At 34.9% G+C, this 17,580-nt stretch overlaps 1 protein-coding gene across 6 annotated transcripts in view; it reads left to right on the top strand.

Annotated features, from left to right (window-relative positions):
• The window catches only part of LOC128246585 (chloride channel protein 2-like), a 47,618-nt gene extending 30,047 nt beyond the window's left edge, over positions 1–17,571 (top strand). For 4 of the 6 annotated variants that reach the window (XM_052964851.1, XM_052964849.1, XM_052964847.1 and 1 more), the window contains 8 exons: positions 845–1,016; positions 2,096–2,175; positions 3,055–3,084; positions 3,928–3,969; positions 5,737–5,760; positions 9,162–9,266; positions 10,712–10,798; positions 10,996–17,571. In XM_052964851.1, coding sequence (XP_052820811.1) covers positions 845–1,016; positions 2,096–2,175; positions 3,055–3,084; positions 3,928–3,969; positions 5,737–5,760; positions 9,162–9,266; positions 10,712–10,798; positions 10,996–11,232 — 777 coding nt within the window. In that variant the 3' untranslated portion in view covers positions 11,233–17,571. The remainder of the gene's footprint in view (positions 1–844; positions 1,017–2,095; positions 2,176–3,054; positions 3,085–3,927; positions 3,970–5,736; positions 5,761–9,161; positions 9,267–10,711; positions 10,799–10,995) is intronic. The other 2 variants (XM_052964848.1, XM_052964850.1) reach the window with 2 other exon arrangements.
• The last annotated feature ends 9 nt before the right edge of the window (positions 17,572–17,580 follow it).

The following is a 17,580-nucleotide window of genomic DNA, read 5'->3' as shown; positions in this document are numbered from 1 at the left end:
TATGAACTCTCAACTTAAGTTAATCGACTATGAACTCCCAACTTAAGTTAATCGACTATGAACTCCCAACTTAAGTTAAGCAATTATGAACTCTCAATTTAAGTTAATCAACTATGAACTCCCAACTTAAGTTAATCGACTATGAACTCCCAACTTAAGTTAATCGACTATGAACTCCCAACTTAAGTTAAGCAATTATGAACTCTCAATTTAAGTTAATCGACTATGAACTCTCAACTTAAGTTAATCGACTATGAACTCCCAACTTAAGTTACCGGTAAGCAATTATGAACTCTCAACTTCAGTTTATCAACTATGACCCTCAACTATGAAACTTATCAACTTATCCATGTAGAAATAGTTTTAGTCACAAATAGTTACCATTATCCATCAAAATTAATAGGTTCATGTTTAAAAAATTATGAGTTTATTTTTTGTTATTATGTTTTGTTATTTCTATTTTACTGTTCAGTAGGGAAGTACATGGAAAAAACTCATTCCACTTCAGTTATGCTTATTTTGATTTTCGTTAAACGTGTTCAGTCATTTCTTAACTTAAGTTAATTTCTCAATGTCAAAGTCAGATGAAAAGAAATGAATAAGTGTTTTTTGACATTAAAGTTAGTTTATTCAATAAGGTCAATGAAAATAATGTATATGAGAAAAATTCAGCTTGTATATCATATGATTAGATTTTGATTTGATTTGATTCGATCGATGTGTTTCTAAAATTTGGAAAGTGGCATAAGTTCGGAAATGACATAAGATGCTTTATTAATTCCAACCTAGTGTTTGTTATGATGATAAATAATGAATATAACTAATATAATTACCTCTCTGTCAGTCGAGTCAAAGCTCCATAGAAGAACTCTCTGAGCAGGAACTGGAAAGACGACAATATCACACCTGGAATCCGCCACTGCGGTCAATATTGAAAAACAAGACCTCCAATGGACACAGTCCTATAGAGCATGCTAAGCCACTGCCCAAGGCTTCCAGTCTGTCTGATCTGGAGGGTAAGTTTAAATGGTCAAAGCTAGCAATATAAATTCCAGTCTGAAAAACATCAGCTCCAATAGACACAGTCCTTCAAATCACACTAGACCACTGCCCAAAGCTTCTACCTGGTAGTCTGTCTGATTTGGTGGGTAAGGCTATTATTTTTTTTAAAGTATTAGCCTTCTTAAATGTGGTTTTCAATTAATAGCTACATGGCCAAATATTCTTCAGCAAAAAACATACCAAAATATCACTAATAGATTCACACTTTTCACAAATCATATGCTTTTACAGTCTTTGCCTTAAAACATTTCAGCACTTGTCCTTTCGGGCAAGTAATTGAAGAAAACCACTTGCCCAAAATCAGTTTTACTTGCCCAAAATAATTTTAAAAAATACAACAAAAACCAAATTGTAGTGTTCATTTATTCCCTAAAGGATAACAGCAAATTGAAAACAAGGTCTTTAGTCGGCTCTTAGTCATCAAAATACTTTAAACTCATCATTTTGTAATCAAAACCAAAACACAAACAAGAGAAGTATATAAATAATAAGTGTCCAAGTGTCGGGCAGACGCTTATTAATTGAATACTACAAATGCTCAACACGTGGAATGCACCAATTCGTGCGTAAATATATGAAAGCCAATATTTAGAACGTTCATTCATGATTGATGAATTGTTGCTGAAGAAATTATGAAAACTGAAGGATTTAAATTTTGGAAAAATGCACTTGCCCATTCGGGCAACCACCTGGGAATTTTCACTTGTCCGAAACAGTATTTACTTGTCCCGGGCTTCGGGCAACCCAGTTACAACGAAGACTGTTTTTATTGTTTGATGGTTCAAGTAAAATGAGTTGAACATAATAATGCATTGAAATAAAAGATAAAAAACATGTTTGTGTCTTTATATTGTAAACCTACGTTGTGCCCCTTAAAAGTTGTCACCATTGTTATCTGGCTTGAATGTTTTACAAATCTATGCTTCATCTGAAGAGGTGGGATGTTGTTTTAAAAACGACATTTCTAGTTTCATTTGTAGTGTTTCATAAAATAGATTGGATGTTTGTAGCTGGGTTCTCTCTCTTTTTTCAGTTGGAATCAATCAACACTTCCGAAAGTTGTCAAGTCACCACGCAGACAGTATTGTCGAAGACATACCTTTTGTTATAAATGTGAGCACTTTGATTAATTGAAAAACTTTTAAGTTGGCGATAGCTTGTAAAACACCACTGGAGCGATATGTGACAGTTTAAGTCACTGATGTGAAAAATAATTGTTTTTATATAATGACTGTTTTATAAACATATATATATATATATATATATATATATATACACTATATGCCTGACATCGGTTTGCAAAGGAAGAAATTGATACTTCACAGTGGTGGCTCAAGGATTTGGGTAAGAGGGGGCGAGGTGCAACTTTAAATGCGCCCTCCCCCTTCCCCATATATGCGCCCCTATAAACCCACCTGTGTTTCATCTGTGATTGGGGACTGCTCATGATAGATCTGAAACATGAAATGTTGTGAGAGTGAGGCTGATATCTAGCAAATCCAATGTACTGGCAGATTCCAGCAGTGTGTCACCTCAATCTTTGAGGCTACAATCTGTTTGGTGGTGACGGACGCACTCTTTTCCCGTTGTGGCATTATAAGATATTGCTAACATATTGAATACTTACTCATGGATATAATATTCTAAAATGTGCATTCTGCTGCTTATCAGTGTAAGTAAAACTATCCACAGAGAAACATGATAAGCTCTGCTTTCTTTTAAATCTATTTCAGTATATCTTGTATATTCAAGTATGCCATACAATGTTCCAATGTTTGATATATATGTTGAATGAAATAAGTCAAAAAATTAACTTTATTTTTGTAATGAAGGAAATAGCAAAAACATATAATGGAAGAAAACAAGTTTTAGTTTCATTTTGTCCAGTATAAGGTACAATAGTGGATATTATGATATATTCAGTAACAACTGTGAGAATGTACCATGCACTATGGCTGACTTCATTTTCATTTACGCCGCTTATCTTTTCAGAAAAACAGCTTTTTAAAGAAAGTAAAGTTGGTAAGTATATAAAGCATTTTTTTAAGATAGCATGTATATGTCAATTGTTGTTTCAATGTGTATAAATTTAAAATAATAAGTCAACATAATTAAGTAATAGATATTGTTTATATTTGGTCTTCTAAGCCATTGAGTCAGCAGGCCAGGCACAGTCCATCACTGACGTTATTGTTTAGAGAAACTAAAAATAAATAATAAATATATTAATACTGAGCAGGAAAAGTATCTTTAGTTGCCAGTTTACATGTATTAACTTTTAAATAAACCACCAAACAAAAGCAATTAAAGTCTAAATGGAACTAGCTGAAACTAGCTTTCTAAATGATTGAATCTGAATCTTTCTGGCAATCCAATTGGCGGAGATGATAAAATTAGAATCCGTCTAGCAGAGGAGACATGAGCATAAATACCAAGTTTATTCTAATGTCATTTTAGCTCCAGTTATTCTAAAAATGTTTTTCAATTTTCACTATGCACTATTTAAAGATACACTTTGGGCAATCATATTGTTGCATGTAAATGAGGTTTAACTCTTTTCACATCAGTCATTGTTCTGGGGTTTAGATAACTGCATGTGCATTTTGTCAATTTGTTTGAAACTTTAGACAGCTACTAGTCTTGAAAGCTTTAGAGTTTTTACCAGCCTTGAGAGTTTTTGTTAATTTCCATTTCATACAGAGAACTGTTTTAATGTTATGTAATTGTATTGAATTTTACTTTTTGCTGAAAAATGCTTTGCCTGTTTCTATTGACAATAAGTTTTAGGTTGCACATATTGTGAACTGATTTCTGCCTTGATAATTTCTAGCTTGATGTTGTTATTGTGTATTGTATTTATTTTAGCCACCAGAGCCAGTGAAAGTGAAAAATTTGCCAGCGAATAAGGTATTTTTAACTCTTTAAAGGTTCCTTATGAGTTTTCTCATTTATTTTATGAAACCCTTATTTGGCATTTAAACATCTTATCAAACCCCTTCTCAGTATCCAGTGACAAATGTTTACGTATCCAGCCCTTCTTATGTTGCATAGCAACATTTTGGAATCAATATACAGAAAAGAGGGGTCAAGTGATATAGGTATCTCCACATCCAAGAGGTTGTTGGGTTGATCCTGACCAGGGAGAGAGTTGTGTAGTGGTATAGGTGTCCACTCTTCATGCAAGAGGTTGTGAGGTTTGATCCTGACCACGGTAAAAGTGGTCTCACGACAAAGATGCCAAAAAGCTTTGCTAGGGCTAAGCTAACAGCTAAGATAAACAAATAGCTAAAAGCATATCGGTATTGGCCACAAAAGGCACAGTTTTCATGAAGTGTATAACACAGCTTTTGTAAAAGCATAGGTTTTGCAAAGCCCCCCGTAAACACTGCTCCTGACCAGTTACATTTTCTCGTAGCCTCTCAAAAGGCATGCCAGAACTGGTTTCTAACCAAGACACAGACTTAAGAGTGATTCATATTAACATTATTTTCAGCTGTCTTCCTAACGGAGCTAAAATTCTTACATTGTTTTTTCTCCAGTTACACCATTGACCCTCCATTTTATAAGACACCTTTTTTATATTTATTGGCTTTTATTGCGCACAATTTCTTAGCAAAGCAAGAATGAATATTTTTCGCTTAGGTTTATTTCAAAGCCTCATACCATGATGCACTATATAATTTGTTTTATTTAAAGTTATTGTTACTGCATTAAATCATTTTTTGCACACAATACGATATGCATAAAAAATAAGCTTTTTTAACTTCACTTACCATCTGACACTTTGATAATGATGAGATGATGTTTGATAATGATGAGATGATGTTTGATAATGATGAGATGATGTTTGATAATGATGAGATGATGTTTGGTAATGATGAGATGATCTAGTAGAAAAGGTGTCCGCCTCTCCCTAAAGAGGGCAAGATAGGCACTTATTTTATTGCCTGCTTAAAGTAAAAGTAAAATACCCCTGTTTTAACAAGGAATGAGAATATTCTCATGTATTAGCTCAGTACCACCCATCACTGATACAGATATGTCAGGCCCTATATAGCAGCTGATTTACAATGATATCGTTTTTTATTAAACAATGGACACAGCTTATTGCCATTGACCTTTAAACAAATTGATCTACAAATCAGGGCTACTTATCAGCGCCTCTTAATGCTGCCTTAATTATGATCATGGAACCTATTCAACCCGGAAATAAACTCGGGCATAATTCTTAAAGCTGCTCTCTCACAGATTGATCATTTTAACAACTTTTTAAAGTTTTGTCTTTGAATGAGCCAATTTTTGCATTTATGGCTGGAAACTAGTGATAAAAGACTGTGCTGACAAAGATCAGATCACTGTTCATCGTATTTATATTTCATGGCTAAAAGTGTTACTAGCATTTTAAGAAAAATGGAATTTTCAGCAGTTTAACAAATGACTGAGATCTGTTTTTTGCTAATAATATAATATGACTGATGTGAAGGCATTGTTGCCAATATTAGCCAATTTTGAGCCACTTTTTTGAAAGGTGTAAAAATTGACAATCCATGAGAGATCGGCTTTAATAGCTTTTATTAGATATAGTTGTTTCCACAATCAAGCTAGAGAAATTAGTATAAACTAACCTTGTGTATGATTTTTATTTCTTCTATTTATGTCATTATCATCCATAAGGAAATGAAACGAAGTCCCAAAGAAGTAAGTTTGTGGTGTATGAATACGTAATGGTATTTAAAAATATGGGTATATATAAGTTTTGGCGAATATCAAAATGGCTATTCCCAAACACTTAAGTCTGCACAAACTGTAAACATAATAGAATAGTTATTTTAATGGTATAAGACCACATCTCTGTGTGTTGCCTTAAAGAACTACAATTATTTCAAATCTGGCGAGGTTTTATTTTCGACAAGTCCAGAATTTCAAAACTATAATTTGCTGTTGTTTCCTTGTAATACATTTGTAAATTGTTTTTGTAAATTAGAGCAAGTGAATTTTTTTCCATTAAAATTGTAGATTAATTATAGTGGCTGGTCTTACACTGTTAAATGAAAATGCACCAAGCTTTCAATTTGCATGTTGCCTTTGTATGTATTACCTTAAATACAGGCCTTCCTTATGATTCAAGTATCTCATGAATTGTTGCTATTGTACTATTCTACAGTATCCCATTATATAGTGTTCAAGGAAAAGTAGTTTTAAGCTTGTCTGGTTTTCAAAGATAAGCTGTCGAGTACAGGTTGAAATATAACCTTGTTGTCATTTGCGGCTGTGGCAGCTTCATTGGTGATATTGTGCAGAAACTTTTACCTTCGCTACGGTATATTTATTTTAAAAAAAATCAAAATTTCACATTGAACTTTCTTTCTATGTTACTAGTGAGAATATGAATACTGTGAAATCATAAATATTTGTGGGACATTAATTATTATGCCCCCCTTTAAGAAGAGGGGTATATTGCTTTGCACATGTCAGTCGGTAGGTTGGTCAGTCGGTCGGTCCGTCAGTAGACCAAAGCTTGTCCGAGTGATAACTCAACAATTCGTGGACGTATGGTCAACAAACTTGACATGAAGGTTGGGTCTGACCAGTAGATGACACCTATTGATTAAAGGGCTCATCAGGTCAAAGGTCAAGGTCACAGTGACCTTTAATGGTAAAATAATTTTAAAGTTTGGCCCCGTGATAACTCAACAATGCTTAGACCTATGGTCATCAAACTTGATATGGAAGTCTGCCTGAGCAATAGATGACCCCTATTGTTCTTGGGGGTCATCGGGCCAAAGGTCAAGGTCACAGTGACCTTGAATAGTCAAAGGTTCTCTGAGTGATAACTAGACAATGCCTGCACCCATGGCCCTCAAACTTGACTTTGAGGTTGGGCCTGACCAGTAGATGACCGCTATTGATTTTAGGGCTCAAATAGCAAAATCACAGTAACCTTGAAAGCAAACTCAACAATTCCTGGACCTATGGTCATCAAACTTGACATGAAGGTTGGGCCTGACCAAAAGTTGACCCCTATTGACTTTAGGGGTCATCGGGCCAAAGGTCAAGGTCACAGTAACCTTAAATGCATATGTTAACAAATCTTCTCCCAGTGATATCTCGACAATGCCTGAACCTACCCGATATGATCATCAAACTTGACATGGAAGTTGGGCCGAACAGTAGATGACCCCATGATTTTAGGAGTCATCGGGTCAAAGGTCAAGGTCACAGTCCCATGGCCCTCAAACTTGACATTTAGGTTTTTGGTGACCAGCTGATGACTCCTATGGATTTTGAGGTCAAAGGTCATGGTCATAACACACTCTTTCCTCACACTTTGAATGGTCACAATCTTAAAACTGCCTCAACTGTATTCAATGTCAGTGACAAATCAGCTGTCATTTCGGTCCATGCATATTTCATTCAATTGTGCATATAATCCTGACAACATGGGGCTTAGGGGGGCATAATGTTTGACATCTCTTGTTTTCGTGAATTTTGTAGGTTGGCTTATCCATGAATTCAAGATCCCAAGAAAATTTGACTATTTATTCTGAAATCATATTGTCTCTGTAAAGTTGAACGAATCAGATTGACTGAGAAAAAAACAACAGAGATCAAGTTGGCATTTTCTTGTCTCATTATTGTGTTTATGGTACAGTGAAACTGCGTTCCCTCAAACAAGCGGTCGTTCGAGAACCGGCGTTTCCTCGAGGTCGGAGCTTGGTCCCGAACTTTTTTCCTTCTATTTTCATATAAAATATACCCACGCTGCATCGAAACCTAATTATGTCGAGCAGTCGAGCAATATCCTCGGTCCCAAGTACACAATTCGTGCACAAAACCTTATGGCTCCCTCGAGGACATAATTTCACACTTTTTCCCGAACGCGTGTTCCAAAATAAACAAACAATTACTAGGTGTAAATTTTTTCGCAAGTTGTAAAAATTGCAATGTCAGTTGAAAGGCAATTTGATAAGGTGTGAAAAACCGTTTTTCACTGTTAACGCATGACCGATATTAGTTGGTATGGGCATTTGAGAAGATAATTATGAGAGGTTAACGCTTCAGATGTGGTCAGAAGGTTCTTTGTATTCACTGCCGATGCTGACCGGGATTTTCAAATGCTCTGTACGCTGTCACGTCACATTACGATTGAACAGTTTCGCGAAACCGACAAGATGCGCCAATCAACAATCCTTGATTTTGCAAAACTTGAATCTGACTAATACCACAATATGTACTGTCATTCAAATGTTGCTTGTTACGAAAATGTGCTTTTTGTTAAAATAAACATTTCTATTTATTCATTTATTGTTTTTTCTTTTGCGTTTTACATTTAGTTTACGTCAACCCTTGAACATATTAGCGATTTCCACAACGCAACACATAATCAGTCTAAGTAAACAGTCTGTTTGACGACTTCAAACTTAAAATACACTGAAAGATATTTCATATCAAACTGGAAAATTGAAAATCGGGTCGTTCGAAACATTGGTTCCCTCGAGGTTTTGGCTCGGTCCAAGGCGACCTCGAGCGATCGCAGTTTTACTGTATTATGTTGTGCATAAAATCCAGCCCACCCCATATATTATAAGTCATACTTATTATTTTATATATATACACAGGGTGAGAGTTGTTTTTCACCCAATGAAATAATAGTCCTTCTAACTGTTGACAAAGAAAAATATAGTTTAAAAAACCACTGTGTTGAATGTGAATCAAATTGCTTCATGTACTACAAGCTTGGAGTTTCAATGAATACATCCATATTTTCTCATATATTTTGGCCTTCAATTACTTTTTTTCTATTCAAATTACGGATTCCTATCAATGTAAACTAAGACAAAATAATGACATTTTTTGTTGCCTTTTTCAGAAGTAAATATTAGTGTTTCTTGAGATTGTATCACACCAACCATAATTTTTTTATGTATTATACCAGAATAATGTGATATCCCTTTTGAATGCCTCATATTGATAATTTAGACTAGGGGCCCAAGCCCTTGTTGCCTCTTTCTGGCCTTAACAGGGCTTCTACATCACAGACTAGATATAAAAATTTATTCTTATATTGTGATTAATAATTAATGTTACAATGTTTCCAGCAAGAGGAGTGGGAACAGGACCAGCTCTCCAAGACAGTAGAGTGGGAGGGATGTCAGATAGACCCTGCCCCCTTCCAGCTGGTGGAGAGGACCTCACTGCATAAGGTATGTGACACTAATCATTATCAAAGGTTATAGAGTGGCGGTGTTGTCAGATAGGCCCCGCCCCCTTCCAGCTGGTAGAGAGGTCTTCCCTACATAAGGTATGTGGCACCTGAATCATTATCAAAGGTTATAGAGTAGGATGGATATCAGATAGACCCACCCCCATTCCAGCTGATGGAGAGGTCCACACGATATTTAGTATATAACACCTTTATTATCATCAAGGGTTATAGAATGGAAGGGATGTCAGATAGGCCCCGCCCCATTCCAGCTGGTGGTGAGGTCCACACAATATTAGGTATATAACACCTTTATTATCATCAAGGGTTATAGAATGGGAGGGGTGGCAGATAGGCCCCGCGCCCTTCCAGGTTGTGGAGAGGACCTTACTGCATAAGGTATGTGACTCCTTAATCATTATCAAAGGTTATAGAGAGGGAGTGATGGGAGATAGACTCCGCCCCTTCCAGATGGAGGACCTCACTGCATAAGGTTTGGGACATCTTAATTATTATCAAAGGTTAACAAGAGGGAGGGATGGCAGATAGGCCCCGCCCCCTTCCAGCTGGTGGACCTCACTGCATGAGGTATGTGACTCCTTGATCATTATCAAAGGTTATAGGTTGGGAGGGAAATCAGAGAGACCCCGCCCTGTTCCAGCTGGTGGACCTCACTGCATGAGGTATCTGACACCTTGATCATTATCAAAGGTTATAGCAGTAGGACGGATGGCAGATAGGCCCTGCCCCCTTCCAGCTGGTGGAGAGGTCCTCACTACATAAGGTATGTGACACCTTTATTATCATCAAGGGTTATAGAATGGGAGGGATGGCAGATAGACCCTGCACCCTTCCAGATGCTGGAGAGGTCCTTTCTTCCTAAGGTATGTGACATCTTTATAATTATCAACAGTTATAGAGTAAGAGGAATGGCAGATAGGCCCCACCCCCCTTCCAGCTGGTGGAGAGGACTTCCCTACATAAGGTTCGTGATGCCTACCTCATTTTTACCAAAGGTTATATAGTGGGAGTGTTGTCAGATAGACCCTGACCTCTTCCAGCTGGTGGCGAGGAGGGATGGCAGCTAGGTTGGCTGCCTTAGAGCTGATGGAGATGACCTCACTACATAGGATATATAACATCTTTATCATTATCCAAGGTCAGGGTTATAGAGTGAGGGAATGTCAGATAGACCCCGTTCTGACTCCAAGATCATCACTTGTAGCAGCAGTAGCTTAGAGCTGTTTGATTCTCCATATAAACAGTTTCAATGTTGATAAATTAATTTTTTCCAAGAACAGTAGTTTTACTGTGAAATAATGTTATTGAGATGAATGACCATTATTTAATTCAGGCATGTACCGGTATGTAAAATTAGAATTGTGATGCCTTATTGGAAAATTCCTGTACTATTCTAATCCGTCATTTATTCATCACTCATTACAGGTGCACTCGCTGTTTTCTCTGCTAGGATTGAACCACGCCTATGTCACAAACACAGGGAGATTAGTGGGGGTGGTAGCCCTGAAAGAGGTGAGCAATCACACTATTGTCAGATTGTAAAACTATTAACACATTTATAGCTTGCCTGTGTTTTTCTCAAAGAACACAGTGGAGATCATTACCTCTGGTGTTGTTGGAGTCTGGCTGATTATTATTATGGTATAAGCAAAACCATAAGTATTTATTTTCCAAACATGATTATACTTTATGACATTGTTTGTTTTCAGCTGAGACACGCAATACAAGGACATATTGATGCAGAGGCCGAGAGGAAGAAGAAACATTCGCATTCCACCTTGGAAACAACTGAAGTAAATCAATATGATTCAGAGGATGACATTTTGGACGATCCCCAACACTTGGAAGTCATGTATCCGAAAGAGCCGGATGGTTATACACTTGTTAATAGATTTAATAATGATGGAAAATTGAAATATCAACCTGAGAGTGATACTGATGTATAATATGTAAAAATAGGTATTTGGTATTGTTAACATTGGTGGAAACACATTGGAATTTTGATATTATTCAAAACACATTGAAAGGCATTTTACGATGTTGATTATATTAAAAACTTATTGAGAAGCATTTAATAATGTTGATTATATTGAAAATCATTGAGAGGCATTTCATAATGTTGATAATATTAAAAACGCATTGAAAGGCATTTCATAATGTTGATTTATATTGAAAACTTACTGAAGGCATTTCTTACTAATGTTGATTACTATTATTTTGAAATCTCATTGAATGGCATTTCATAATGTTGATTAGTTGAAAGTTGATAATGTTGATTTAGTAGAAAGCTCATTGAAAGGCATTTCATAATGTTGATTAATTGAAAGTTGATAATGCTGATTTAGTAGAAAGCTCATTGAAAGGCATTTCATAATGTTGATTAATTGAAAGTTGGTAATGTTGATTTAGTAGAAAGCTCATTGAATGGCATTTCATAATGTTGATTAATTGAAAGTTGATAATGCTGATTTAGTAGAAAGCTCATTGAATGGCATTTCATAATGTTGATTAATTGAAAGTTGATAATGCTGATTTAGTAGAAAGCTCATTGAAAGGCATTTCATAATGTTGATTATATTGAAAGTTGATAATGCTGATTTAGTAGAAAGCTCATTGAAAGGCATTTCATAATGTTGATTATATTGAAAGTTGATAATAATGAAAAGAGTTATGAAACATTCCAATAAGTACTAAGTTTAAGGTATTTGTTAATTACTGAGAGCTGATTTGAAAACAGAGTTTGAATATTTCATGTCCTAGCTTTGAACAGAGGAAAACTGTATTTAACAAAAGTTTCATGTGTTTTATGCGCCAGAGGGGTCTGTTGATAACAGTCATTTTTTGCAATATTTCAACATTTTGTTATTACCGTTAGTGAAATACATGTATAAATACATGCTAATTTTGTATTGTTTAATTGTCTCAGAATTATAAATATTAGAATTATGTTACAATTTGTGACTATTTTGGAAAAGTTATTTTGTGATATAGATGTCTTAAACTGATCAGTAAATATTTTAGAATGATTGATTATGGGTAATGTGTAATTGGTCAGCTTTGTTCCCCTCTCGGAGGGGTTTTGTTAATGTTTTTGTGGTATCGGTAATAGGAATAAAGAATCTGTAGTTTTCAATGGCTTGCATATATTGATGTGATATTAGTATACTGTTAGTATGCCTTAATTTAGGGAGATAAAAGAGACATTTAAATATTTTATTGTAAATTGTTTGTATGTGATAAATTATGTGATATGATATTATTGCAAGAAAAAACATAAATTATTATGTACATTTTCATGATATAGATGCATTCAATAAGTGGAGCTTATAATATAAGTTTACATGTATTTCAACTTATCTTGTCTAGCATATATGCTTTGAAATAGTGTATCCTAAATAATGTATATCTGTGTGCAAAGCTGTAAATTCTGTAGTCAATTAGTAATGCTATCACATCTGTTTATTCAGTGCTGTAAAAGTGTACTGTTATACCAAATTAAAAAAAACAAAAACACAATAACCTTTTTTTTTTGCAAAATTTGAAAGCTTTTTAGCTTTTTATTTCGCTAGCTTTTACAAAATTTACAAAATCATTGATTTGAGAAAAAACAGAGGTCAATATTTAAATCATGGAATAATTCAACCAATTCTACAGTACATCTAATGCTGCTTTCTTTCTCGAGATTTTTAGAATGTTATGCTGCTTAGTGCTATCCCATTTTGAAGGACTGATATTTTAGGCTTTATTACGTTGTTCTTGCTCACAATGTGTTCTAGGCCAATACTTTTTGTACCTTTTCCTTGGTGTTTGTACACTTGGTTTTACTTGATATGTTAACATAATGTTGATGGATATTTCAGATGATTGTCAGCCGGACATAGGACTCTATTACTTATGTCTTATCATTAATTCCCGAAAATGATCAATATTACAAAATCAGTAGTAGGATGACTGTATAAAGATTAGGTATGTCACCCTATGTGTACACAAAGGGCCATATACTGATACCAACAGTATGTCACCCTATGTGTACACGAAGGGTCATATACTGATACCAACAGTATGTCACCCTATGTGTACACGAAGGGTCATATACTGATACCAACAGTATGTCACCCTATGTGTACACGAAGGGTCATATACTGATACCAACAGTATGTCACCCTATGTGTACACGAAGGGTCATATACTGACACCAACAGTATGTCACCCTATGTGTACACGAAGGGTCATATACTGACACCAACAGTATGTCACCCTATGTGTACACGAAGGGTCATATACTGATACCAACAGTATGTCACCCTATGTGTACACGAAGGGTCATATACTGACACCAACAGTATGTCACCCTATGTGTACACGAAGGGTCATATACTGACACCAACAGTATGTCACCCTATGTGTACACGAAGGGTCATATACTGACACCAACAGTATGTCACCCTATGTGTACACGAAGGGTCATATACTGACACCAACAGTATGTCACCCTATGTGTACACAAAGGGTCATATACTGACACCAACAGTATGTCACCCTATGTGTACACGAAGGGTCATATACTGACACCAACAGTATGTCACCCTATGTGTACACGAAGGGTCATATACTGACACCAACAGTATGTCACCCTATGTGTACACCAAGGGTCATATACTGACACCAACAGTATGTCACCCTATGTGTACACCAAGGGTCATATACTGACACCAACAGTATGTCACCCTATGTGTACACCAAGGGTCATATACTGACACCAACAGTATGTCACCCTATGTGTACACCAATGGTCATATACTGACACCAACAGTATGTCACCCTATGTGTACACCAAGGGTCATATACTGACACCAACAGTATGTCACCCTATGTGTACACCAAGGGTCATATACTGACACCAACAGTATGTCACCCTATGTGTACACCAAGGGTCATATACTGACACCAACAGTATGTCACCCTATGTGTACACCAAGGGTCATATACCGACACCAACAGTATGTCACCCTATGTGTACACCAAGGGTCATATACCGACACCAACAGTATGTCACCCTATGTGTACACCAAGGGTCATATACTGACACCAACAGTATGTCACCCTATGTGTACACCAAGGGTCATATACTGATACCGACAAAACCATGTGGTACTATATCCGTACCAATAAATTATAAAAGGACACGGTACAATTATTAATACCTGAACCTTTTACTGATTATAGTTTCAAATTTGTACTTAATGTTATTGAAATGAAGTAATTTTTTCCTCCAAATTAAAATTTGAAACCAACAGACTCGACATGCCATATCAGAATGATGGTGATTCATTGTACTTGTTTTTAAAGGTGATTTTGAAAAGGTTTTTAGATTTTTTTTATTAGATTTTTTTTTGTTTCATTACACTGTTACCAGATGCGTTTTGAAATGAATACTAAACAGTACAAAATGAAACTATACTTAGTCGAATCAAGGTACCACGTATCTGTGTCCTACTCTACAAACACAAAGGCCCATTAAGGGACTAGTTAGTTACCATAACTGAAGACAAAACAAAGTAACATTTTTCTGCCACTTGGTGCTTGTTATAGCGGATAGATTTTTATAAAGGTGTGTGTACGTACACAGAATTTCTATCCAGTCTTCTTGCATTTATAATTTTGTCACATTTGCACAGGTTAAAAAAAAGAAAGAAATTAGTTCAAATTTATGTTGTTCAGCTGAATTATGTCTAAAACATGCATTCATTTCCGTTCACATGTGATGTTTTGACCACATGATATGTACTTTTATTTACTGGCTGTTTTTATCATACAAGTCTTATTGATAAAGTGTTTAATTTGTTGATATTTGAATCATGATTATCAGAATTGTGTCAATCTTGCCATGTGCAATATGTTCACATTATTACGGACAAGCCTAGTAATAAAATATTTAAGGAATTGGGCCGGTCTTCTTAAAACATCTTAAGTCATCTTAAGTCATTCTCTAACTTCAGCTGATTTTCTTAACTTTTCATAGGGAAATATAAAAAAATATCACAAAAAATATCACTAAAAATGAATTTTGTTTTATAGAGTATTATGACATAAATTATTTTTGACATTATTAAATCATTCTAACAAATGACCAATGAGACTTAAGCTAGGAAATGACTTAAGATGTTTTATGAATATCAGCCCAGACGCACATATAAGCTACATGTACCTCTATGGTAGCTCCATTAACTCAAATGTCAAGTTTTGATGCCTGGTCACCCAATAAGATTTTGTTATCTTTTAACTGATTACTAATATGTACATTACCAAACGTGCAGTATACATTCAGTTATTACAGCTTGTATTTTTGCTTTTACTTTTAACTGAAATGGGTCATAAATTGACCTATTTGCAATTTATGGATGCCAAAAAAAACTGTGCCATAACTTGTTTCAGTAAAAGCTTTGCTATTTTTCTGCACAAATCAAATGATATCAAAATAAAATTGGGTCACGAGGAATCCAAATTTCATATATTCGAGGGTGATTCAAGTTAAAACATTACAGGGACTTGATCACAGATTTCGTGTTTTTTTATTTAATTTGTTAAAAAAGAGCTATTTGACTAACTATCATAAACAAGCACCAAAGAGCTTTTAAATTTGCTTTTCAGCAAAATTGCGCATTGTCCGTCATATTATTTAAAAAATGGTTATTGAGCTCTTATTCAATTTTTGATTAAGTTTAATCATTGTGATAAGCACTTTTTTGCTTTCCAAATTAATTTTATGGATGTTTGAACCTTTAATATGTTAGTGAGTATGTTTAATTAGTTAGATATTTTTTAAATGATCTGTAGCTTTATAACACTATCTGATAATATTAATATGCATAATACATTGATATGTACATCTTAGTTCTAAAAAAAAGGTTTCTGTTGGTAAAATAATTAGGTCCAATACTTAGCTGGGGATCTAATGAATTCATCTGTGTTCCATAAACTGCAACAAATCAATTATACATTAATTTTCATATAGGCCTTTAAATGAACAATAATCTATACTTATTGCATAGATAAACTTATATGGCTATTATTGCATCAATAACTCGCGAACTCAGGATATATATATACACACATATATAAATATTTATTTATGTATTATACTTTAATTTAGTATTACATTAAAGCACATTTTTACTTAATGTAACTATTTGTTTAAGAATTTGAATTGAATATCTGGTGTTTAAATACATAGCATATGCTGGATAATTGATGTTCCACGCCATTGTTTAATATAAAAGACAACACTTTATACGATTTATGGGATTTATGGGTGTGCATTATTCCATTTTCCTTTTTATGCCCCCACAAAGTGGCGGCATATAGGGTTGCCCTTGTCCGTACGTACGTCTGTCTGTCTGTCTGCCTGTCTGTACGTACGTACGTACGTCCCGAAGATTGTTTCCGATCTAATTCTTGAAAACTGTTTGTCCAATCCTCACCAAACTTTAAACACATGTTTGTGACCATAATATCTTGATCAAGTTCGATAGTCATGGAAATCGCTTTAGTCATTTAGGAGTTACGGCCCTTTTTTGCCAAAAATACTTCAAAAATATATGTTTCCAATCTAATTCTTGAAAAGTATGTGTCCAATCCTCACCAAACTTTACATACATGATTGTGACCATAATATCTTGATCAAGTTCGATAGCCATGGAAATCGCTTTTGTCATTTAGGAGTTACGGCCCTTTATTTGCAAAAAAAGACTTGAGATTATCCTGAATAATCATTATGGCTTATTTTCTGTGACAAAAAATCGAAGTGGGGGCATCCGTGTCCTATGGACACATTTCTAGTTTTTATTACTGTAAATGTCCTATTTAACGTGCATGCCCTAATAGACGCACCAGGGTTTTTTTCTAAGTCTTTTTTTCTGATTCTGAGTCGAGAACAATGCTTACCTTGACTCTTTATTCAAAGACTGCAATTTGTTTTGATGAACTTGCACATTTAATTGGATAAGTATAGTATTCAGATTGGTGTTTAATGTTACCATGATTGATATTCTCCCATTCGAAGTTGTAACTGTGCGGGTATTAAGGCGGTGTGTTCATGAATATATGATGTTCAAAGACCATTTTGTTAATCTATTTTACTACATATACATGTATATTTCATGCATGTTTTAACTGATTGTCATAATTTGGTTGAAGTTTGTATATGTTTATTTCTGTATATGGATATGATTTTTTGCATTGATTTCTTTTTATCTCCGTCGCAACGAAATAAAAACTCGAACTCATTTTAGCTT

The sequence above is a fragment of the Mya arenaria genome, chromosome 9 (assembly GCF_026914265.1).
Source record: "Mya arenaria isolate MELC-2E11 chromosome 9, ASM2691426v1".
Lineage (NCBI taxonomy): Eukaryota > Metazoa > Mollusca > Bivalvia > Myida > Myidae > Mya > Mya arenaria.
This window is presented reverse-complemented; position numbering and strand designations above follow the sequence as displayed.